Genomic DNA, 25310 nt, shown 5'->3' with positions numbered 1-25310 from the left:
TGGAATGGCAGGTTGTGTTTAATAAGATTGAATGGCATTTATCAGGCCCTGCAACTGGCTCTTTAACTCAAGGACAAACAGTCAGCTATATGGAAAGGATTAGCATCCTAATCAATGGCTTGAGTAAGGTCTTTTTTTTCCTATAGTGAAACTGTTGTATGGCATTGTTACTGTTAATAGATGCTGAAGATCTGATGCACTGAAAAAATCCATTGGATTTACTGGTTGCAAACAATTTATATAGGCTGTAATTAATGGCATTATGGCTCAGTGGTTAGCACTGTCGCCTTACAGCAAGAAGGTTGCTGGGTAAAGTCCTGGATGGGCCAGTTGGCATTTCTGTGTGGAGTTTGCCTGTTCTCCCTGTGCTCGCGTAGGTTTCCTCCAGGTGCTCTGGTTTCCCTTATTTTTATTTTATTTTATTTTGTTTTGTTTTGTTTTGTTTTGTTTATTTATTTATTTATTTGTTTATTTACTTATTCAATTTTTTTTTATTATTATTTATTTTTTTTTTTTTTCATTCATTCATTTACTGCCACTTTTCTGGGGTCAGGTCGCAGAGGCAGCAGTCTTAGGAGAGAACCCCAGACTTCCCTCTCCCCTGAAATTTCCTCCAGCTCCTCTGGGGGGATCCCGAGGCATTCCGAGGCAAGCCAAGAGACATAGTCCCTCCAGCATGTCCTGGGTCTTCCCCGAAGCCTCCTCCGTTTGGGACATGGCTGGAACTTCTCCCTAGGTAGGCATCCAGGAGGCATCTGAAACAGATGCCCGAGCCATCTCAGCTGACTTTTCTCGATGTGGAGGAGCAGCTGGTCTACTCCGTGCTCCTCCCGAGTGTCAGAGCTCCTCACCCTATCCATAAGAGTGCAATCGGCCACCCATCGAAGGAAACTCATTTTAGCCACTTGTATACGATATCTTGTCCTTTCGGTCATGACCCAAAGCTCATGACCATAGGTCAGAGTAGGAACGTAGGTTGACTGGTAAATCGAAATCTTTGCCTTCTTTACCACAACGAACCGGTACATCAACCCATTACTGCTGCCGCTGCACCAATCCGCCTGTCAATCTCACGATCCATCATTCCCTCACTTGTGAACAAAACCCCGAGATACTTAAACTCCTCCACCTGGGGACTAAGGACTTTTCTACAACCTGGAGATGACAAACCACCTTTTTACAGTGGAGCACCATGGCCTCGGACTTGGAGGTGCTGATTCTCATCCCAGTCGCATCACAATCGGCAGCAAACCGCCCCATTGCATGCTAAAGGTCTATGTTCGATGAAGCCAACAGAACAACATCGTCTGCGAATAACAGAGATGAAATTCTGTGGTTCCCGAACCGGACCCCTTCCAACCCAAGGCTGCACCTTGAAATTCTGTCCATAAAATTTCTGAACAGAATTGGTGACAAGGGCCAGCTCTGTTGGAGTCTAACATGCACTGGAAATAATTCTGACTTATTGCTGGCAATGCGAACCAGACTCCTACTCTGTCCATACAGGGACGAGACGGCCCCTAACAGAGCGCCTCTGACTCCTCGAACACCCTATACAGAATGCCACGAGGGACACGGTTGAATGCCTTCTCCAAGTCCACAAAACATATGTGGACTGGTTGTGCATGCTCCAATGAACCCTCGAGCACCCTGGTGAGGTATGAAGCTGGTCAAGTGTGCCACGGCCCGGACAAAAACCACATTGTTCCTCATGGATCCTAGGTTCAACCATCGGCCGGATCCTCCCCATTATTATTATTATTATTTATTTATTTATTATTATTATTATTATTATTATTATTATTATTATTATTATTATTATTATTATTATTATTATTATTATTATTATTGTTGTTGTCAAGTCAAACTAATATAGGAGGAGAAAAAAATCCATCCGCCAATCTGAGGGAGAGGCGGAAGGACATGCAGTAGTTTGGCCTTCACGTAAGACAAAAAGGAAATTGAAACCTAACCAGAACAGAATCTCTACCTAAACGAAACCTCCGCCAAAGCTGAATCTCCGCCTACATTGAGAATAAGAGAAGTGGACAACAGTTTAAAAACCATAATCAAGCCCTGGAGTGGCAGCCGGTTTTTCACCTTTCTACTTTCTACCTTTCTGCCTTTCTGCTGCATTTATGATGCAATAAATGGATGAGTGGAATCCAGTTAAAACTCCCTTGATGTCTTCCTTTCAAGCGGGAAAACCTGTGCATAGGAGAAATAGCTTGACAATTATTATTATTAATATTATTATTATTATTATTATTATTATTATTATTATCAATTTATTAATTAAATTTATTTATTTATTGTGAAAGTAGGGGGACTGGTTTGTTTGCATCATATATCACGGAAGTGGATGGAGCTACAGTCTCCATTTGCACACTTTGCTTTCTGATTGGTGGTATTTTCTATACGGCATCATTGTTGAATGTAGTCGTTCTGTTCCAATTCCTCTGTTAAACATTACTGTTTAAAAAATGTAGTAGGTATTTAGTAGTAGAGTAGAAATGTGAATAAATGAACAGATGGGTTCATTAAAAGCACGTACCGCAGAGCTCACAACAAGTCTGTCTTTAAAGGTTTATCAGTTGTTATTAAAAATTAATTCCCCGATGGGAGAAAATGAAGGGGGTTTTTACTTCTAAAGCATTTACTGATGGTGAGAGATATCATATCTGTAAGGAAATATCATGTATTGTATAATAAATCCATGGCAAAACGCATGAGAGCAGGTCTTGGTTTCTAGTTTTACCACACAGTCTGCTGTTTGCTGTCACTATTATACTATTTTTCTAGCAAGATGACTGTAATGATTGTACTTTCAAAAAGTGAAATTTTAATTCTCTCAAGGCATGCTGTAATCATGTTAATACTGTTTCACATTATAGCAACACCCTCAGCTGTGACTGTATTCCCAATATAAAACCTCCTATGTTGCTTTGAGCTGACAGTACACTTTTAAATAGATAGGAAATAAAAGAACAAGATAACAACATTGTGACTAGACTAAAAGCCCCCCAAACTGAATGACCATTTTATGTAATGATGTTCAGCAAGACAATGCTAAAGATGTAAATCTAGTCCTAATAGACGACAATGGTTAATTTACGACTCGCTCGGTCAATCCTTTTCATATTGTGGAGACCTCCAGCAACTCAGTTCATTAACTTCAGGCCTCAAAGCCTGGCGCTTAAACATTTTAATTAACAGACTAAAAATCTATAACATCAGATTAAGGGTCCTGAGGCTCAAAGAATACAGTTAAAGACCAGCTGAGGTCTTTGCATGGCTTTTTTTTTCAGGTTTCAGGTCTGTTATGTTTAAATTGATTTGAAGATGGGAAAACTGAGTATTAGAAGGCTAATCTCTCTTAGATCAGGTTTAACTCTTAAGATGGTTATTAGAATAATTGCCTCCTAATTGGAGCTCTAATAACTTTCTAAATGAATATTTAAAAGTTCAAAGACAAAAAGTTTAAATAAATGATGTGAAGTAAAATGGAAAATTTAATCAAGTGTAAAAAGAAGAGATCTATTTAGTTACTTGACACATTTGTCGGATCTATTTATCCTTCCTCTTTTGTAATCTGGTCTCCTCACAAGTAATACAATTGTATTTTTAAAGGTAAAGTTTTTTTTTTTTTTATTTGAACAGATTTGTGTGTGTTGAGGATCAGTTTATACAATGTTAGCACCTGTAAGCTTAAATAAAACTAATTTTGAGCTTTTTTCAGCTAATTTCATCTTCCGGGTTTAAAATAATTTTTGGGTGGAATCAAAATCAGTAACAAAGCACAAGTTTGCTAGTGGAGTGATGACGCATCGGTTTCCCATTTTTCATACCGGAGTTTTCTTTATTATTTATGAGAGCAATTGCTTTCCAAAGGCAAGGCAGACCTGCCAAGCTGTTAGACCCAGTGACTGGGTGAGGCCATGCATGGCACGGGTCGTATGTGTATGTTTCCATGATCCACAGGATTTGTTGCATGATTTTCCTGTGATTCTTTTACAGCCGATACAGCAAAGCAGGCATTTTGTCAGGAGACCTGTATGTGAGTTGGAGAATGGCGGACTTTGTCTTTTATCAGTTGAGTTCATTACCGTTCAGACACATCGCCTATCCATGCTGCTGTGTTCACCAATGTTTTAAATCTCCAGATTACCGGCAGGGCTAATGGTTGGGATAGGGAAAGAGACCTTCAGCATTGCTATCCACTGCGTTTGCATTCAGGGATTGATCTTCCTCATTTATAGTCTTCAAATAAACATGATTATCCTTGTAATGATATAACAAATTGTAGATTATGTGTATATAAAATTACGAATAACAAATCGAGCATGTAGCAGTAAGTAACATTAAATGACTTACTGTTTAAGTCTTTGCATTTTAACTTTGTAAACTATAAGATTTTGTGTCTCCTCACGGTTTGTCTCATTTTGTAAGTCAACTAACCACAGTTGTTTGCTCACCTTTTTTTCCCTTGCTCTGCCGGCCACGCCCTCTCCTCCCTCTGCTCACAGTGCTCCACGCCCCCATTGAACATTTTTTTTTGTGTTAATTCTGAGGTAGACTTGTTCTGAAAGAGGGGGGTTTCATGACCCCCTTAAAAAGTTAGCTAAAGAGTTATTCACAATCCTATCATTTATTTGCATGTGATTTATAAGGCCAGTGTTTAGCATTGTCCAGTTATTTTTTTTCCCATTGATAGCCATTCAGCTATTTAATTTGAACTATTTCACATTTAAATACTTGTTATTGTTTTAGCTTGTCAGCCACTATTTAAATAAAATGAAATTTTAAAATAAATAAAATAAATTGATAAATAAATAGGTTAGCGTTACTGTAATGGGTTTAAATTTGTTCATGTTTAGCGTACAACATGCTATATGTGCTGCACATCAGAGTGGGGCTCATTAATATTCGTAACACGAACCGTATATGGTAAATCATGGACCATTTGATCCTAGGGGTATTTTATGGAGTAATTAATGAGTATATAAAACAATTTCTGGAGATTTTTTTTAACTTGCAGAAGCCATGAACCCACTATGTAAAAGTTAGAGAATAATTTAACTTATCAAACCACTGCACTATATGGCACCTTTAACTAGTACACCCAATTTTATGTTATCGAAAATTTTTAAATACAAATATTTATTTAAAAATACAAATATATAAAAAACAGGGAAACTCAAGGAGCAAAAACAATAAAAAAATAGTTGTCATTTTGTTGTTTGTCTTTTTTTTCTTCTTTTTTCTTTTCTTTTCTTTTTTTTTTTTTTTTTTTTGCAATATTTAGGTGAAGTTTATTTATAAACTAATTTCAAGAGGATAACATACTTATGATTGCCAACAACCGGCCCTGCATTATTCAATTTATGATTCACCAATCAGATGATTCCTAAGCCACTATAAATACCATAAGTTCTATACGACAGCCATCTTCATTTTGAAGAATCCCCCTTCCACCCCTACTCCTCCTCCTTTCCTAGATGGGTGGCACGGTGCCCCAGTGGTTACGACTGTTGCCTCACAGCAAGAACGTCACTGGTTCTAGTCCTTACCTAGCCAAGGTTTCTGTGCGGCGTTTACATGTTCTCCCCGTGCTCACGCGGGTTTCCCCCGAGTTCCCCGGTTACCTCCCACCGTCCAAAAACATACAACTTCAGTTAATTGACTTATTCAAATTGGAGACATGCTCCTGGTAAGTAGTTATCTCTTAAGAGCAATCACTATCTGTTCATTAGCTATTACAGCAGGGGAGTTCTCGAGATCTACCTGTGCTCAAACTCCCCTCTCGCCTTGCAAACGGGAGGGAGCCCTGGGCTCGAGGATCTTATGAGCTCAGGGCTCTCTCCCGGGACAGCATGCCAAACAAGCTTTATAATCAATCATCAGCTAAGCGTGAACTCTTGAACTTGAATTTAATTGTATTAGCTTTCAATTTCTAAATATGTTTGGTGACTAAAATATTATTTTTATAAATATATCAGTTTAATAAATCTGCTTTGGTGAAATGCACTAAAATACATTGCCTATATTCACTGAGAAATGGATCAAAATATTTATTTTTAAAATGGGGTGTACTCAATTATGCTAAGCATTGTATATTCAGCACAATCTTTGATAACCTTGCTTCTTCATACGTTGTTATTAGCAAACTGCCTGGTAACACTTTTTTTTCCCCATACTACTGTACCAACTCCCCATTTTTCTCCCATGTGATGCTATAGTCATGCGTTTGAGCATTTTAGTCCCGTTATACAACACATATATCTAAAGGAGAGCCATTATAAGTGTTTAAAGATCTTCTGGTCCCAGCTGTGTCCGAAATCACCCCAGGGTCATCAACAGCATATCAGCACAAGTCTTAAAACCCTGGCCACGGCACTCACTCATTGTCAGCTGTAACCCGTACAGAGCAGCTCCCCGAAGTTTGATATGATGGGATCAGGCAGGGGTCTGCAGGAGCCTGAGTTGGCTGATGGATGATGGTTTGAAGGCTAGCCAGATGATAGATATGGACTGGAACATGTCCGCTGAGTTACTGCCAGAACTGACAGCTCAACACAATGGTGATGTCTGTAAAGATCTGTACGTCTGAATGCGTGTATGACAGCGAGAGGGAGCAGGGATATGGAGCAGAAAGAAGTGTGTTTTTTGGGTGGTTCTGATGTAAAATTCTCTGGAATATTCATGTGGATCCCACAGGGGAGTTTAATTTAGGCTATATTGCTTTTCTTAGATATAAAGAGGAAATAAGATTCCTCATGATGATGATCATTTCATGTTAAAGCTTCAAAACGCAGAGCAGTTTAATCAGTGTGAATATGTTAAATATTCATATACCCCAGATGCACATCCATGCGAGGGCTTCCTGCTGGACACTTATTATGTGGAGAGTTTCTGTGTCTTTTGGGATGATCTGAAGTGTGCACCACTGGACAGATTAGAATGACCGGTAATTGCCTAATCTGATTCTGAAATGCTTCATACCAAGGCTCAGTGTGGGGAAATAATGTGCATCCGTTAATATTTCCTTCCTTTTTTGCTTAATTTTAAATCTTTAATCTATTTTCAACATAACTATGCATACTTTGCTGCATTTTCTCACTTAACTCTTTCACTGCCTGCTCTACCAAATGGTTGACCATATTTTGACTGTTTTAATTAATGACTGTTAAAGTCATTTAAAGAATGACTTTTTAAAATAATGGTTTACACACACACACAGCATCGTTGGTTTACTGTATATATGAGCAATATCACACGAGTAATATCACACGAGTAGCAACGCACACCTCCCACCAGTGCAGATATACAGCCATATCGCACTACTACGAGTGTGATATTGCGTTTATACAACAGTTTGACAGCATTATTGTGTATATAAAAACAAAATCAAACATGAATAGTCTCAAAAACCGTTTTTGTATGAGGAACTACTTTCTTCGGATTCAAAATATAAGCTGACAGTTAAACAGTTGAGCAAGCATATTTTAAACTTTAGATCTGTAGTGTCTGCTTTTTGCTGGCTGTATGTGGGTGGAGTAATACTCAAAGGGTAAAGAGGCTGTAGGAGTTCTGATATTGCAGAATACCGCACGGCTATCAGCCAATCAGATATATATATATATATATATATATATATATATATATATATATATATATATATATATATATATATATATATATATATATCAAACAAACATAATCCTGTTGCACTACTAAAAAGAAAACAAGAAATGTGTTAAATGAAAATCATAAATATTTTATTTATTTTATTTAGTATTCAAAAATTATTTATTATGATTATGTTTTTAAATAAATTGGTTGTATACTTCATATTTTCAGATTTTTCATAGTATATGGGCCCTATTTTAATGATCTAGGTGCAAAGTCTAAAGTACATGGCGCAAAAGCATTAATGGCATGTTTGAATCTACTTTTGCTATTTTATTTATTACAGAAAAATACGCTTTGCACCCCGGCACATGGTCTTACAGGGTTGTGCTTATTCTCCTAATGAGTTATGATTGTGTTTTGAGCATGACATGCATTAATTAAACCAATCAGAGTCTCATCTCCCATCCCCTTTAAGAGCAAGTTGTGTTGCACCATGGCACATTTGCTATTTACATGGTGGACTTTGTAAGTGTAAAAACTGAACGCTTTACTAGAGAGAGAACAGTTAAACAGATCATCTGCAGTGCGAGAATAGAGAACGAGCCTCCTCCATTCAACCTCTATACTTTCTCTTCACTTACTCTTTCACATTTGTAGATAAGGAAATGGTGTACACACTCCACTCAAAACACCCATTAGTCATTTAATTTAGTTTGTTAAGCACAAACATTTGTTTCAAAACTATCTCTAAATTCAGTTCTAATGTATATCTGAGTTATATCCAAAACACATATCCTATGCCCCATTTGGTTCAAAACCTGACAGGTAGACAAACCGGCATATCTACAAATTGGTAGAGGTTGATATTTTTGAAATTGTGAGGTGTGTTTTAAAAAAAAAAAATTATTAAGTGTGTTGACTAGAGACGATAGGAGTTAAAAAATGCAATCCAAAATGTTTTTCTTGGTGAGGCAGTTAAAGGGTTTAAGTAAACACTGGAGGCAGTAAAACCCCACCAATGTTTTACAATTATGATGTAGTACTGATGTAGATTTTACTAGGTTTTTCAGCAAGTAGCGGTGTTTGACAACTGCAAATTTTCATTTAATGAACGGCAATGGACTTTAAAAGTCACAGCTTTGTCTTACAAGACGACAAACTACAATAGTGTATCACATACGTTATTTCCCAGCAGGCACAGGACATCAACATGACGTCAGATTGATGTTGTATCTCAACATCGCAGGACATTGCATTTTGTTTGGAAATAAAAATTTGGTTGATGTCAGAACCCAACGTCAGGACGACGTCTATGTCCAATGTCGGACAGACGTTGTGTGGATGTTACCAATATGACATCTATAAGACATTATATTTTGGTTGCCATACTTGATGAATAAATGGCAGCTGTTGATGTCAATTTGACGTCAGTCTAAGATGTTGGCTGAACACTGGATTTTGGTCACTTTCCAAAACAACCTAAAATCAATATGTCAGCGACATTTCACACCATTATCAGTATTTTAGTCAAAATGTGAGGACTTCAATACTTTTATTATGAAAATTTAGCCGCTTGCCATTTGTTTTGAATTTTTCATACTGTGTGCTGAATCTAATTTACAATTTTTAGCTGTTTTGACTATTGACAGTCTGAAAAGCTCGATATTAGCAATAACACATCAGCATCATAATTGTATTGCACTGTTTAAATGATTAGGTTTAGCTTTAAATTAGTATTTATTAGCTTTTTTTGTAATGTATGCCTTTGTGGGAAAAATGCTTCAATGTAAATACTTAGGTAGCTTGTAGTGTAGCTAGCTACTTTTTAAAAGTGTGGTTTGAAAGTACAAGTCAACAGTTTCAGAGTAGCTTCCCAGGCATTGGATATTACCTACATTTATCACCTAAACCCTCATTTACCCTATGTCAATGTCTGCATTGTTTGAAACTCTAATTAATCATTCGTTTTTTCATATTTATGATCATGAAGATGCTCACTGTAATGTTGATCTATTCCTCCCAGTTCTCCAACATTTCCATAGGGACTCGGCCTATGGAAAAGGATTTGACGCGTAAAACCACAAACTTGCAATGTAACAATTTACTTTTCATTTGTCAGGATACCACAAAAATCAGAAAACAAACGTAAGAACTATTTACATTTTTCCAAGTTTCAATATAAGTATGATTTCGTAGAAGGCTCAAAAGACTGTCTACCATCAAGAGCCTTCCTCCTTTTTTTGTCTTTTTTTTACTGGTTGCTTATATGACATAAGCATTAGTTAACATAAACTTCATGTAGATAAAATGTACAAATCAAATGCTGTAACAAATAACAATAACTATATATTTCAATACAAATGATACAATAATATAGAAAAATAGTACAGATCTCTGGGTCTAACACATACAACATTCAGTGCTGCAAGACAGGCTTAGAGTGATTTCCTTTACATTAATGTATTTTGACAGATCCTTTTATCCAAAGTAATTCTCTGTGTATTTATGGCTGACATTTTTTATCAGCTCATGCATATGTTAGACATGTTAATTTTGCTGGCAACTTACCAAGAATTCCTTTTCCATGCCAGTTCAGTTCAAAAGGGTAAACCAAAAAATAACAAGTGTGTTCAGAGAGAGAGATGGGGAAGGAGGTGTAGTGAGTCAACGGATCGTTCCAGAACCGAACAAGCCACAGACCATGTTATCCTTAAAAGATTGGTTGGTGCCTACGAGTCTGAGATTGATTTCATTTTCAAAGCAATCCACAGGCACCCAGCAAAAGGCAAATCCACAGGATACCTAGCCAGTCAACATCACAGTTGCGTGTTAATTAACTCTACACCCTAAAACAATAAGAGGCTCTACAATCAAAAACCCACCAAACCGGTTTTTGAGAAGTACCTTTTGGTTCGCTTGTCCTTTGGCGTCTGCAAGGAATACACATTCTCAGGCAGACACAGAAGCGATCAGAAACGCTTCCAAAGTTTAATGGACATTTAAGTAAAACAGTTTATTTGAGTAATGTATGTTTACTTTATGTTTCTGTAGGTTTTTGTGTGTACATGTTCCATGTGTTTAACAAAACTGTTATAGATAGTTCTTGAGTAATAGCCCTCAGTGACAAATGAAATCTACAGAATGTTTGTGAAATACTTTGTTTGGTATCGATTGAAAGCTAGGAACATTTTAAATGCATTGGTTTATATGAAGAAACCATACTATGAAAAGTGTTGACGTTATAAGACTTTATTTTAACCACTATGCTATCAAAGCAGCACCCACACCAGGTGTCAACCCGGCCTCCTAGAGGGCAGAATTGGGGTGTGACTCCACCCCGCACCTTATCTGATTGGACAAGCATTGTGTAGACCCAGCCTCTACCAAAGCCTATAAAACTTTGAACAAAGGAATTTCATCGTCGTCTTATGCCGGTCATCTTTGCCAGTCGTCACCGCCGTCGCTGCCCGGACGTCGCTCTTCTCGTGCTGTGGCCGTTACATCGCCTCGCCGGAAGCCTCGTTACATCACGGAGCAGACCGCGACCTTCACTTGCTGCCGGCTCGACCCCCGATCTGCTTGTGCAACCGCTTCAACAACAAGCCATCGGGTCAACACATCCAAACTCTGAAACTCATCCTAACTACAGGAACCCAGGAAGGACTTCGAACGCCGCCTTGTCCAACATCCGTATCCCTAGCAACCGACTAAGGAAACCCCTCTTCACCGACAAGGGAACTCCATCACGTCACTGAAGTTGCTACGCTGACCAATCAGCTTCGCCGGGATTTCCCTTTGGACCAGTCGAGGAAACCAAATTACATCAGAACGCAAGTAGCACAAACAAGGTTTCTATCCATTGCTGACTCTGGTGTGAATTATGTTTAAGTAGTAAAGAATAGCGAAATTCTCTGCTTTTATGGTTTCTCTCAGGTTACAATGCTAAGAACTTAGCAAAGGCTAGTAGTTGAATCCACTCAGTCAAAACTCTCCTCAAACTGCTTGTGCGTGTGTGTATGTATGTGCATTTGTTTGTTTTACGTAGATTAGTACTTTGTGTTATAGAGTAGCAATAAACTTTTGTTTCGTTTTAAGATCCGTGTTGATGTGTTGTGTGCTTTATAAGTTAATGCCTCAGCTTCAGATACTGCTACCTTGCTCATTAAATAATTAGATACTGTTTTTATATTGTTGGCCATGTAATAATATAATACAGAATTGCTTTACACTAAACGTTCTATTTGCTGGACAAATACTAAAGTTGAGTGTAAGCTTTAAATAATTCTATGTGAATCATGTTCGAATCTTTGATTCGAATCCCCAAAGTTTAAACATGATTTAAACCAAAGAGCTGATTCTTACATAGTGGTGGAGAATGCGGGCAAGCAGATCTAACTTTTAAAGCACAAAACCCAGAAATCACGTTGTTAATCTTTTCTATTTTTGTCCGGAAAGAATAGATTAGAGGGAACAAAAGTTTTGCTACTGCACAATTTCATTGTGGTACCTTTTGTTTTATTGCTTGACTGCATTTAGTGTTGTTAAGAAAGTAAAACTTCATTTAAGTTGTCCGCCGAGACACACTGTAAGCCGCTCTAAAGCGCATGTAGAGAAAGACAAAGCGTATTCCTTTGTGCTTATCTCATAACGTTATATAAGGCCTTCACAGTATGATTTCGTACGCCGCGATTCCCGGATGGAAACTCAACTGTGTTTTCTCCTGGTAACTGATTTAGCATAGCTAACTAAATTCTTGTTGCCCTGTAATTTGCTAATACTTAGTAAATTATTTAAAACGCGGAGCTCAGAGACAGCTGCCTAGCGTAGTTTATAGGAGAAGTTTTGAAATTGATCAATTGAAATTGTGGTTTGATTCCACGGATGTGTTTGCAGTCTACACAGACTTAACACAGAGTGCTGAGATCCCCCATATCTCTGTCACGATTTGTATTAATCTCAGAAATCCTGTTGATTTAATTTTGTCTCACTTTCATGAGTTGAGATGGTTCAGTACTGTTAAGATATAAAATCTAACTAGTGCTTTTTGCTTGAACAGTGTGAGATGCGCCGTCATCTCAAGTGATACTGTGAAATTTGCTATTATTCCACTTTGTGGTCGTTGCCATAGCAGCAACCTTGGTCCGGAAGTACAGAGAGACTTGCCGGAATTACATTCAAGCGCGCATGTGCAGTCCGCCAGCGCCAGCTTGAATTGTAAACAATGAGCATAGCGAGAAGCTAAGCTAAACTAACGCTAACGCGTTTGCATTGAAGTCTATGCATTTCCAGTAGCAGCGAAGGCTAATAGATAGCACGTAGCATTTAGTGGTCTTAAATGCATTGTATGGCTGATGTTTGAAATAACTCTTGCATCTCAGTTATTTCTCTTTACTCACCTTGGAAAAGTTAACAAACGCAAAGTTAATCAAAGTGTGCACAATCTAACTGCTGAGTTTAATCACCATCATTTTATTTCATTTTATTTTTTTTTCCTGCTGTACCTGGCCTGTTGAATTTGATCAGTTTGAACTCACATAAGCTGTTGGTTTTATTAGTGATGAATTATAGTTTTGTTTTCATGAATATAAATTAATGCTCTCTGACCTATTCAAGTATAAATTTTCCATTCATCAACATCTAGGAACACCCATTTCCTATGACTGTTGATTTATACGGATAAGACTCACTGATTAAATAAATTATAATTGTTTAATTTAATGATAAACTGCATTAAATGTTACTCTAACCAACTTCATTGTTTTGAAATTTTAATTTCATTAATGGTTAATTTATGCATGGCGTTATCATTTTAGCAATAATTAATAATTTAATTTAGTCATAAGTGTTCTTATCAATCTTAATGATAATTTATAAAAGTTATTACTTCTTTACAGGTTTAAAGTTAAGTTCAATTAAAATTTGAATTTAGTCTTTTCATCTAGTGGAGCCCTCCAATTAGCCAAACTTCAAAAGGAAAATTCAGATTTTTCTACTACGTAGGCTAAGCGGTTACTATATAACACAATAAAACCAACACTTCTTGTAGTGTCAACTCAACAGCGCCACCGCTTTGACATCCTAAATACACCTAATGCTAAGAGAAAACTAACTCCTTTGTTCTCTCTCTCTACTAACTATCTTCTTTTAACTAGACTATTGATGCTGGTTTAAGGATTGTGCTTGTGAGAGTCAAAAAGCAGAGAATTTTAGAAACATTTAATAGATGTTTGGGACACTTGAACACTTTTAATTGTTAAAATTTTCTGATCTCACCCCTCCTTTCTCACTCATCAGGTCACCAAGAAGATAGGCGTCGTTAGATCCAATTCTAAACACGCATCCAGAAACAATTTATTTGGTGTACGGAGTCAATCCTATTCAGAAGCCAATACTGTTATTGTTGTCCTACTTTCTGTCACTTCAGAAGAAAGTTAATAGCAACTTCAGTCCTGGTATTTAGAAATCTTATTTTTATATTTAACAAAAGCTAAAGGAACTCTCTCTCTCTAGGAAAGTGGAAACTACAGATTTTCACCCTACTCCTTAGTCTCCTTATCACTTTTGTTTTCTTTGTTCTCTCACTGTGTCTGTGCTACTGACTCTTTCCACAGAGACTACCAGTTAGACACGCGTACCCACCAGAGGGCCACAGTTCCAGAGAACCACACTTAACTCAACATTAGTACACACTTAACATTGCACATTAACATTTCTCCTTTTCTGTTTGCATTGTTCTACCTTGTTTTTTTTCTTTCTCCTCTCTATCTCTCTTCAAGGTCTGTGTCAGTTAAAATCCTAAGTCCTCCCCCCGCCGCAAAACATGGCTCACTCCAAAGATCCTGTTGGCCACTGGAAGGACCTGGAAACATGGCTGAGCGTTGTAACAGGCAGTCTCATCCCTAAAGCTGCCGAAACACTGCAGCCCCTGACGCAAAACCAATTGGATGAGAACATAGACAGCATCATGAAGCAAGACCCAAGTCAAAGCTTCAACCACAAGGAGCTGGCCAAAATCACTGGTACTTTGAGTCACACACTCATAGCCACCCTCAAATTGAGTGACAAACACGCCTCCCAACTCCAACACAAGCTGACACGCCTGCAAGCCCGCACCGAGCAGCTAGAGCTAGAGGCTCAGGAACGTCTTCAACAACCAAATGAGGTGGATGAAGGTACCACAGAGGAGATCGATAAACTACAAGAAGCCCTAACAGCCATCACAGAACAAAGAGAACAAGCCAGAGCAGACCACGCTGACGTCGCTAACAAGCTAGATTACGCTGAACAACTACTGAAAGAAGCGAAGGTGGACTTAAGAGACAAGAAGGCCAGAATCAAAGCCCTTGAAACTCACCTGAGCGAAGCAAGACATGAGATCGACAGACTAATGCAGGAAGTGGATGACATCAAAGAGGAGTCTGCCAGTGAACTCAGGCATGCTTATGCACTGCGCTATGAACCTCCAAAGACAAGATGTGCACCAGCCTCGCCCCTGCCAATCAGGACAGGATCCCCTGTCCCTGAGCTCTCACCTATTGAAAGAGGTGAGAAACCATGCCGAAGATCTTCGCCAACACCTTCTGAAGAGCCTTACCTTACCCCACAGCGACGAGAGCCTGTGATAGCCAGTCACAGATCGTCATACAGTCTGGACCTTAAAGACCTTGACAAGCTGGCCAGAAACATTGGCAAGTTTACTCCAAGTGTGTCAGGTGGGTTGGAGGTCCACGCTTATTTGCAAGACATTGATTTCCATCTGGAAATGAGACCCAATGTCTCTGATAAAGAAAGACTGTATTTGCTTCGAGCCACATCCAGCACTGAGGTGCGCAGCTTCCTGGACCGACAACCGGCTCGGGTAAAGAACGATTACCGCTTGCTCCAAGAAGCCCTCATCAGAGAGTTTGCAAACCCTGAATCAGATCAAGGACTGTTAGGTGCTCTGGAGACAAAACAAGCTCGCAACGAGTCCCCACATGCTTACTACAACCGACTCAGGCAAGCCTTTTTCGGAACTCGCAACGAACCGAATATGGAAGAAGACCTGAACTTTAAGATTCTCTTCCTGAGAAACCTCCATCCTGCAGTAAGCCAACATCTCGGAGTACTCGCATGCCCACGAACAATGAGCATCCAACAATTGCGAGATTTGACACAGAAAGCCCACGACAAACAAAAGATGGTGTTAGAGAAGAACACTAAAACTGCAAAAGTTCTTGACTTTAACACCCAGAATCCAGAACTGGCACTAGAGGGTGCCCAACGCCCAAACAGCGTGAGACCACTATCCCCAGCGTGGAATGCGTCTCCGTCCAATAGACAACGGAACTCCTATGCTGACACAAGATTCAAACAGAGGAACAGTCACTGGGATGGACCGCGTGGACAACGACGCTCACCTGAACACCACCAGGAAAGAAACCAATGGGGGTCAAACAAAAGCTGGTCACCATCTAAGGGAAGACATCAAAACCCTGGATCATCAAGTCCAAGGAGTCAACGAAGGTACTCCAAAAACTTCCACCCTGACAACGCTCAGACTCAATCCCAGCAAGAGGAAAATGCCCCACCGGGATTTAACCCTCAAGAACTGGTGAAATTGATGATGAAAGAGTTTCTCAAATGCATAGAGGAGGACAGGAAACGGGAAAAGGAAAAAGCAGATTCAGCCTGACTAGTTGCCGAGCGGAGAAGCAACAACCACCTGAACCAACAAACACTTGCAGGTGAAAACCCTCAGGTTTCCAAAAGTGCCGTTCTGGTCGTCTGCCACTCCTCCGACAAACCTCAGTTCAGTCCTGAAACCCTTCCTGACCCATGCCAAACTCCGCTACCTCCGTTACTAGATGAACATTTGACAGCTCCATCATCATTGAACAACAAATGGGGGAGGACCACAACTTGACACAGATCAACTGTTCTACCCTCTTCACACTAATATAACCTTTGACATTCTAGGGAAACACCTAGTTAAACACAACACTAATACTTTTTCCTCTACAGCACTGCTAGAACAACTTCTAGTAGAGAGGATCCACTCCACATTTGCAACACTGTTTTGCTGGTTTTTAACCTACCTTGTTTTGTTGCATCACTGTGCCCCTTCATTTCCTTTCTCTCTCTCTCCCTAACTAATTTGCAGTTCCAGTCCCCTCTACAGGGAACTCCTGCAAATTCATGCAAAGGGCCTAAAAGTAGGATTGACTCCTTCTCCCAAATTAGTGACAATTGCTGCAGAATTATTGCTTATTTAAGTTGAAGCTAGCGCCACTCCATACTTGCAATGAAGTTAACTAGCTAAATAACTAAATTTGAATTATTTCAGGCAATGTTACACTACACCTTGTGTTCCTAACACGAACAATTTAAGCTAAAACCTGCACCAGAACTCAGTCTATGGAATGGAAATGTGGTTTGTGTCTTGTGTGTCTGTTCTCTCTCTACCTATGCCTCTTGTTCCAGTGTCTGCCGATGTTCATGCCAGGAACATCACCATCCAAATGGGGGATGTAGTGAGTCAACGGATCGTTCCAGAACCGAACAAGCCACAGACCATGTTATCCTTAAAAGATTGGTTGGTGCCTACGAGTCTGAGATTGATTTCATTTTCAAAGCAATCCACAGGCACCCAGCAAAAGGCAAATCCACAGGATACCTAGCCAGTCAACATCACAGTTGCGTGTTAATTAACTCTACACCCTAAAACAATAAGAGGCTCTACAATCAAAAACCCACCAAACCGGTTTTTGAGAAGTACCTTTTGGTTCGCTTGTCCTTTGGCGTCTGCAAGGAATACACATTCTCAGGCAGACACAGAAGCGATCAGAAACGCTTCCAAAGTTTAATGGACATTTAAGTAAAACAGTTTATTTGAGTAATGTATGTTTACTTTATGTTTCTGTAGGTTTTTGTGTGTACATGTTCCATGTGTTTAACAAAACTGTTATAGATAGTTCTTGAGTAATAGCCCTCAGTGACAAATGAAATCTACAGAATGTTTGTGAAATACTTTGTTTGGTATCGATTGAAAGCTAGGAACATTTTAAATGCATTGGTTTATATGAAGAAACCATACTATGAAAAGTGTTGACGTTATAAGACTTTATTTTAACCACTATGCTATCAAAGCAGCACCCACACCAGGTGTCAACCCGGCCTCCTAGAGGGCAGAATTGGGGTGTGACTCCACCCCGCACCTTATCTGATTGGACAAGCATTGTGTAGACCCAGCCTCTACCAAAGCCTATAAAACTTTGAACAAAGGAATTTCATCGTCGTCTTATGCCGGTCATCTTTGCCAGTCGTCACCGCCGTCGCTGCCCGGACGTCGCTCTTCTCGTGCTGTGGCCGTTACATCGCCTCGCCGGAAGCCTCGTTACATCACGGAGCAGACCGCGACCTTCACTTGCTGCCGGCTCGACCCCCGATCTGCTTGTGCAACCGCTTCAACAACAAGCCATCGGGTCAACACATCCAAACTCTGAAACTCATCCTAACTACAGGAACCCAGGAAGGACTTCGAACGCCGCCTTGTCCAACATCCGTATCCCTAGCAACCGACTAAGGAAACCCCTCTTCACCGACAAGGGAACTCCATCACGTCACTGAAGTTGCTACGCTGACCAATCAGCTTCGCCGGGATTTCCCTTTGGACCAGTCGAGGAAACCAAATTACATCAGAACGCAAGTAGCACAAACAAGGTTTCTATCCATTGCTGACTCTGGTGTGAATTATGTTTAAGTAGTAAAGAATAGCGAAATTCTCTGCTTTTATGGTTTCTCTCAGGTTACAATGCTAAGAACTTAGCAAAGGCTAGTAGTTGAATCCACTCAGTCAAAACTCTCCTCAAACTGCTTGTGCGTGTGTGTATGTATGTGCATTTGTTTGTTTTACGTAGATTAGTACTTTGTGTTATAGAGTAGCAATAAACTTTTGTTTCGTTTTAAGATCCGTGTTGATGTGTTGTGTGCTTTATAAGTTAATGCCTCAGCTTCAGATACTGCTACCTTGCTCATTAAATAATTAGATACTGTTTTTATATTGTTATTGTTGGCCACGTAATAATATAATACAGAATTGCTTTACACTAAACGTTCTATTTGCTGGACAAATACTAAAGTTGAGTGTAAGCTTTAAATAATTCTATGTGAATCATGTTCGAATCTTTGATTCGAATCCCCAAAGTTTAAACATGATTTAAACCAAAGAGCTGATTCTTACAGAGGTGTATTGTTAATTGATATTTAAATATGCATAGGAATATTGATATGTTATTGATTCATGCATTTATATATTTTTTCCATTTATTTGATAGTATTTTATTTTAATGATTCTTATTAAGTGAGATTTTCAGAATTAATTTGTGTGAATTTTTTTTCTTTCTTTTTTTTTTTTTTTTTTTTTTTGTGAGTCACTTTGACCCACAATTTAATACTTGGGTCACATTACAATACTTTGTATATACACATGTATAGTACAAAAAGGTTCATTAGTTAATGTTAATTAATGCATTTACTAACATGAACAAACAATGAACAATACATTTACTACTGTATTTGTTCATGCTAGTTAATGTTAGTTAATAAAAATACAATTGTTCATTGTTAGTTTATGTTAACTCAGGGTGCATTATCTAATGTAAACAAGCATGGACTTGGATGTTAATAATGCATTAGTAAATGTTAAATTCTTATTAATAAATGCTGTATAAGTGTTGTTAATGATTAGTTCATGTTAGTAAATGCATTAACTAATGAACTTTATTGTAAAGTGTTACCAATACTTGTATAGTTTATCAGTCACATGATCTCCCAAACTACTGCAGTATGTTAATAAACAAATCAAATAAACCATCAATACAATCACCTTTATCTGTTTCTAAGAAAACTAAACACGCTTTTTAGCACTGGACATTTCACTTGCAACAAAATACACAAGCTGTGACGTAGTGTCATTTTTTTTCTCTCCAAGAAACCATTGTCACAAGAATGCATTTTTCATGAGCCTGGGTGTGATTTCCTTACAAGAATGTTTCCATATTTCCTCTAAAATGAAATAAAGTGCCAAATTATCCCGTCATTCTGAATGGAACTAATTTGGTTTTTCAGCTTCTGTAGTTTGCTGTAGGTCTGTGTGGGCTCCTGTGATCAGGACAGCTTTTCAAAGCAGACCTCAAAAACAAGTAGCATGATGGGAAGCGACTGAGCGTTAAGAGGGAGCGCCAGGGGCGACACGTTAGCAAAGAGGGCCACAAAACTCTGCATCCCAGTTGCCAGGCAACCAGCCGAACGGTGCGCGTGTATACAAAAAGACGAGCCGGTTTGACTGCGAGGCAAACGCACAACTCAAACACTCAGTTATGCAGAGCAGAGTGGCGCATGCATGATTATTTAGAGACTAAAAAAAGAGCCTGGAAATTGCTCTGCAGCTCTAATTGTGAATTTCAGGGAACATAAACTTCAGAGTCATTTTGGGAAGGCTAATTGTGACAAAGCAAGAAACACAACTGAGAGGCTTTGCTTAAAATAGAGAGTGCAATTAGCTTAAATAAGTAGAAAGATCATTTATTTTAATTAAATTATGCCTAGTAATTTATGAAAAATAATAAAGTAATAATCCATTTGGCTTCTGCTCAAACTGAGAATATTTTTATACAGTGCATGTATAATGCATTTATGTTTGATTTATTTTTTATCATATTTTATTGCTTTGACTATTTGGCCAATACTTTTCAATGGACATTAAGCTGTGATTTATATATATAAAGATATAAATAAAGAAATATAAGTCAGAATTATTAGCTCCCTTGTATTGTTTGCCCCCCCCCATCCCCCCCCCCCCCCCCCCCCGCTTTTCTTTTGAGTTTCAGCTGGTTTTTTCAACACATTTCTAAACAAAATAGTTTTAATAACGTATTTCTAATAACTGTTTTATTTTATCTTTGCCATAATGACAGCAAATAATATTTCACTAGATATTTTCAAGACACTTCTATACAACTTAAAGTGACATTTAAAGGCTTAACTAGGTTAATTAGATTAACTAGGCAGGTTAGGGTAATTAGGCAAGTTATTTTATAATGATGGTTTGTTCAGTTGACTATCGGGGAAAAAATATAGCTTAAAGGGGCTAATAATTTTGTTCCTAAAATAGTTTTTAATAAATTTAAAGCTGCTTTTATTCTAGCCGAAATAAAAGAAATAAGACTTACTCCAGAAGAAAAAAATATTATCAGACATATTCTTTAACAATTTCCTTGCCATGTTAAACATCATTTTGAAAATATTTAAAAAAGAAAAAAAAAAGAAAAGATGGGCTAATATATATATATATATATATATATATATATATATATATATATATATATATATATATATATATATATATGTATATATATATATATATATATATATATTATAATGGTATATTATATATATATATATATATATATATATTATAATGGTATATTATATATATAAAGTGCACACACTAGTACCGTTCAACTTTACTTAACAATTCAATATATGGTGCTTATTTATTTATTTTTTTTTACTTGCATCTTTAGCTATATTTATTTGTAAATGAACATAAATACCCTCAATTAAATTGCTTAGTAAACACACACAAACCTACAGCTCTCCTTTTACTTAACAATAAATTGTAAATAATTTGATAAAAAGATATACAAGTCCAAACTATATATATATATATATATATATATATATATATATATATATATATATATATATATATATATATATATATATATATATATATATATATATATTTTTTTTTTTTTTTTTTTTTTTTTTTTTTTTTACAGGACACCTACTTTACCCCTCTTTTGTTAAAGATTTAAGATAAGCCTTTTGTGTCTCCAGAATGTGTATGTAAAGTTTTAGCTCAAAAAAACCCTCAGATTATTTTTAAACTTTCAGAATATCAGTATTTTCTGCTCTTAACACAATGTAGCTGTTTTTGTTGCCTGCACCTTTAATGCTAGTTCTCCCCACTCACCATTTCATGGCTGTCAGAATGTGCATCTATCTCCGGCTGCATCAGATAAACAGCACAGTTACAGACATGAAGAAAGCAGATCTCACTTAATGTTTGTGAGAAACACTACAGTAAGAACTTTATCAATGATCATTTGATGTCTTTGTTGTGAAGTTTAAATGATGAGTCATACATTATGTCATTACAAAGTTCAAGCGTGCACACACACACAGCGGACACACGCATCGTGCATGTTTAACTTTTCACTGTTTTTGCACGCAAATGTTACAGGATACACGGTATTATCTGCTGCTGTATGGACATCCTTTATGTTAATGTACAAAATAAACCTGATTTAACATCCACAAACCAGGATTGAAGTGTCTTCTTTTATAATTGTACCAACATGCGGGTGCAGTGACATAGACAGTAAGATCGCTGTAATTCATTACAAACATGCACTGCTTTAAAAATGTTTTAAACTTGTAAAACTCCCTCTTGATCATGTTTTATGATGATTGATGATAACAGAGAGCTAAACAGATCTTTTAATCCCAGTTGCTTTGTGCACGTCCTGTCTTGTTGATATGATTTTACGCATTACTACGGAGACATGTTAATATGTGGCTGTCAATAAAACCTGTGGGAGGGGGAAACCACACTCTTATGTCATGTGGCGGTGGGCCTCAAAATGGTAAAAATTTGGATCCTATATTTAACGCTAGGAATTAAAAAAAAGAGACTTTTGCATTGTCCTTATATCACCCCAATATGATTGTGGACACACTATCCCTACACACAGTGCTATCCAAACACCATGAATTTCAACATAGGAGCCTTTTAATACATTAAGATAGTAAGTTGGTATAAGCTAAATAATAATGAAGTCACAAAAAACTAAATAGTCATTAAAAACTAGGCAAACAAGTAAAAGTAGTGGCATTAGCAACACCTATCATGATTAATAAACAATATCAATGTCCAATATACAATTTTACTGCTCATTAAATAACAACATCTTATCTGACAGACATTAATTTAAGGAGAATTTTTTTTTTTTTCTTGGCCACTCTTTTTTTTTTTAACTAATATGTATATGTAGTCAGTATAATAAAACTTTGCTACAGTGATGTTTATTTGTTTCTCAGAAAACAGAACACATATTTTAGCATCACTCACAAAACTTGTCACTTTAAAATCTTAAAATGATAAAAAACATGAGTTTAAAATTAAATAAAATAAAATAAAATTAAATTAAATTAAATTAAATTAAATTAAATTAAATTAAATTAAATAAAATAAAATAAAATAAAATAAAATAAAATAAAATAAAATAAAATAAAATAAAATAAAATAAAATAAAATAAAATTAAATTAAATTAAATTAAATTAAATTATTTACTATATTATTATAGGCAAAATAAGCACAGTTGACTTTTCTCAACTAAAGTCACAGTAAAAATATGAAATAAATTAATTAATTAATAAATTTATGGATGGATGGATGGATGGATGGATGGATGGATGGATGGATGGATGGATGGATGGATGGATGCATGGATGGATGCATGGATGGATGCATGGATGGATGGTAGGATAGCTTTCGTGTACAGTACCGCTTTCAAAATAAGTCCATCACAAAAATACTTCCCGAATTTATGCAAAACTGTGGCTCACCAGTTGAAATCCCTGTTTTTAGATATCACAGTCAGGACCTAAAAAAAAAAAAGAAAGAAAAAAACTGTAAACCCCCACCTTTATTAAGAAGATTTCACAGGTCATAAATCCCTATAGAATATCACTCATTTCCCCCCCAAGACACCATAAATGTGGTTTTAATGTTTGCGGGGTAATTAGGTTAAACTAGGGTAGAATGGCAGTGTTTTTGCCTTAGGTGCATGGTTAATGTGTACGGAATTATATTTCAGACTAAATCATGAGGCTTCAAATCTAATCTGGAGCTGGGCATGATTTGCATAATGTTCTCTTTTTAAATATGTATATTAATAAGCAGACGAGGACATGGGAAGTGGAGTACATTAGCATGCTTTTAAAGGAGCTTGTGTGATCTGCGATGTGGCCCGGCCACAGTCTCTGCAACACATTCAAATGGAGCTTCTGTGCCCTTAATGAGCCTGGGCCGAGGGGAGGCTGACATGATTAAGAACTGAATTCCAAATGATAATATTTTCACTGTGGTTTTAGTTGAGAAAAGTTGTTTGTGTTAAAGTCCACCAAAATCCATTTCAACGGCTTTAATGGTCTTAGCTGTGTTTTTATGCGTATAGATAATGAGAATGAGACACTGTATACTGTATAGAAATATGTATTTAGCTGAGTAAACATAATATATATATATATATATATATATATATATATATATATATATATATATATATATATATATATATATATATATATATATATATATATATATAAGCATAAGGGCACGGATAAAACCATTAAAACCCTTAAAAAGCATCAACATTTTTTTATTTTATTTTGCCTATAGTAATATTTATAGTTTAGCAGTGAATCAACAGTGTCAGTGAAGAGCATGCCTGCAATAAAATGTCATATTGTGCGTAAACAAAGACAATGGTACTTTTTCTGTTAACACTATTCAACAGAATATATATTTTTTTATCTCTTCATTAGGTGAAATAATGCAAAAGGGGCAAAAAGTACCATTTAAATTAGTTAGTAAGCTATTCATTCACCTATAGCAAAGCAAGAGTTGGCAATTTATATTTTAAAACATACATGTTCAAAATCTTAATAAAAAATAATTAAAATAAAAAGCAAGAGTTGGCAATTTATATTTTAAAACATACATGTTCAAAATCTTAATAAAAAATAATTAAAATAAATAAATAAATAAATAAATACATTTTAATAAAAAAATGCCAAGTTGGATTGCTTAACAAAATAAAAATTTTAAGTTTATCAAGTTTATCCTATAAATAAATAAATAAACAAGCAAACAAACAAACAAACTACAAAATAAATATGTATTTAAAAACATGCTAAGTTGAATTGCTTAACAAAAATATGTCTTAATTAATTATATTAATTAATATGTATAATTAATTAATTAAGAACAATATAAATAAATAAACAAATAAATAAACAAATTTGAGTTACAATGTTGAGTTGCTTAAACAAACAAACAAACAGACAAACAAACAAACAAACAAGCAAACAAACAAACAAACAACTAAATAAATGCATTTAAAAATTCTGTGTTTGATTGTTTAACAAAAATATTTAAATGTTTATCCTATAAATAAATATTAATTGAAAATACTATGGATTGCTTAGCTAAAATATTTATATGTTTATCCTATATATAAACAAACAAGCAAACAACTAAATAAATATGGATTTAAAAAAATGTCAGGTTGGATTGCCTAACAAAAATATTTCCATGTAAGAATATTTTGATGTTAAACTAAAATAACTCCCTGCAAAATTTGCTAAAATAAAATGTTAAATTCATTCATTCATTCATTCATTCATTCATTCATTCATTCATTCATTCATTCATTCATTCATTCAATCAATCAATCAATCAATCAATCAATCAACCAATCAATCAATCAATCAATCAATCAATTAATTAATCAGTTATTCCAGTACAAGTAGTTTTGTTTTAAGTAATAAGGGCTTTTAATGGTTTTAG

At 36.5% G+C, this 25310-nt stretch overlaps 2 protein-coding genes across 4 annotated transcripts in view; both read left to right on the top strand.

Annotated features, from left to right (window-relative positions):
- Positions 1 to 25310, top strand: part of LOC141377471 (uncharacterized) — a 516632-nt gene that overhangs the window by 374564 nt on the left and 116758 nt on the right. The gene's annotated exons all lie outside the window — the stretch shown is intronic.
- On the top strand, positions 11056 to 18579 carry LOC141377581 (uncharacterized). 3 transcript variants are annotated; one of them, XM_073922192.1, is made up of 3 exons: positions 11056 to 11480; positions 13927 to 14084; positions 14409 to 18579. In XM_073922192.1, the coding sequence occupies exon 3, from the start codon at positions 14453 to 14455 to the stop codon at positions 16304 to 16306; it is 1854 nt and encodes a 617-aa protein (XP_073778293.1). In that variant the 5' UTR covers positions 11056 to 11480; positions 13927 to 14084; positions 14409 to 14452; the 3' UTR covers positions 16307 to 18579. The 3 variants fall into 3 exon arrangements, with proteins under 3 accessions (XP_073778293.1, XP_073778291.1, XP_073778292.1); XM_073922190.1 differs by having other exon boundaries at positions 14244 to 18579; XM_073922191.1 differs by having other exon boundaries at positions 11056 to 14084; positions 14244 to 18579.

This window comes from Danio rerio, chromosome 14 (assembly GCF_049306965.1).
Source record: "Danio rerio strain Tuebingen ecotype United States chromosome 14, GRCz12tu, whole genome shotgun sequence".
Lineage (NCBI taxonomy): Eukaryota > Metazoa > Chordata > Actinopteri > Cypriniformes > Danionidae > Danio > Danio rerio.
This window is presented reverse-complemented; position numbering and strand designations above follow the sequence as displayed.

What these genes read in the sequence shown, in the direction of transcription:
- LOC141377581 (XM_073922192.1), top strand. Translation starts at nt 14,453, where the DNA reads ATGGCTCACTCCAAAGATCCTGTTGGCCACTGGAAGGACCTGGAAACA.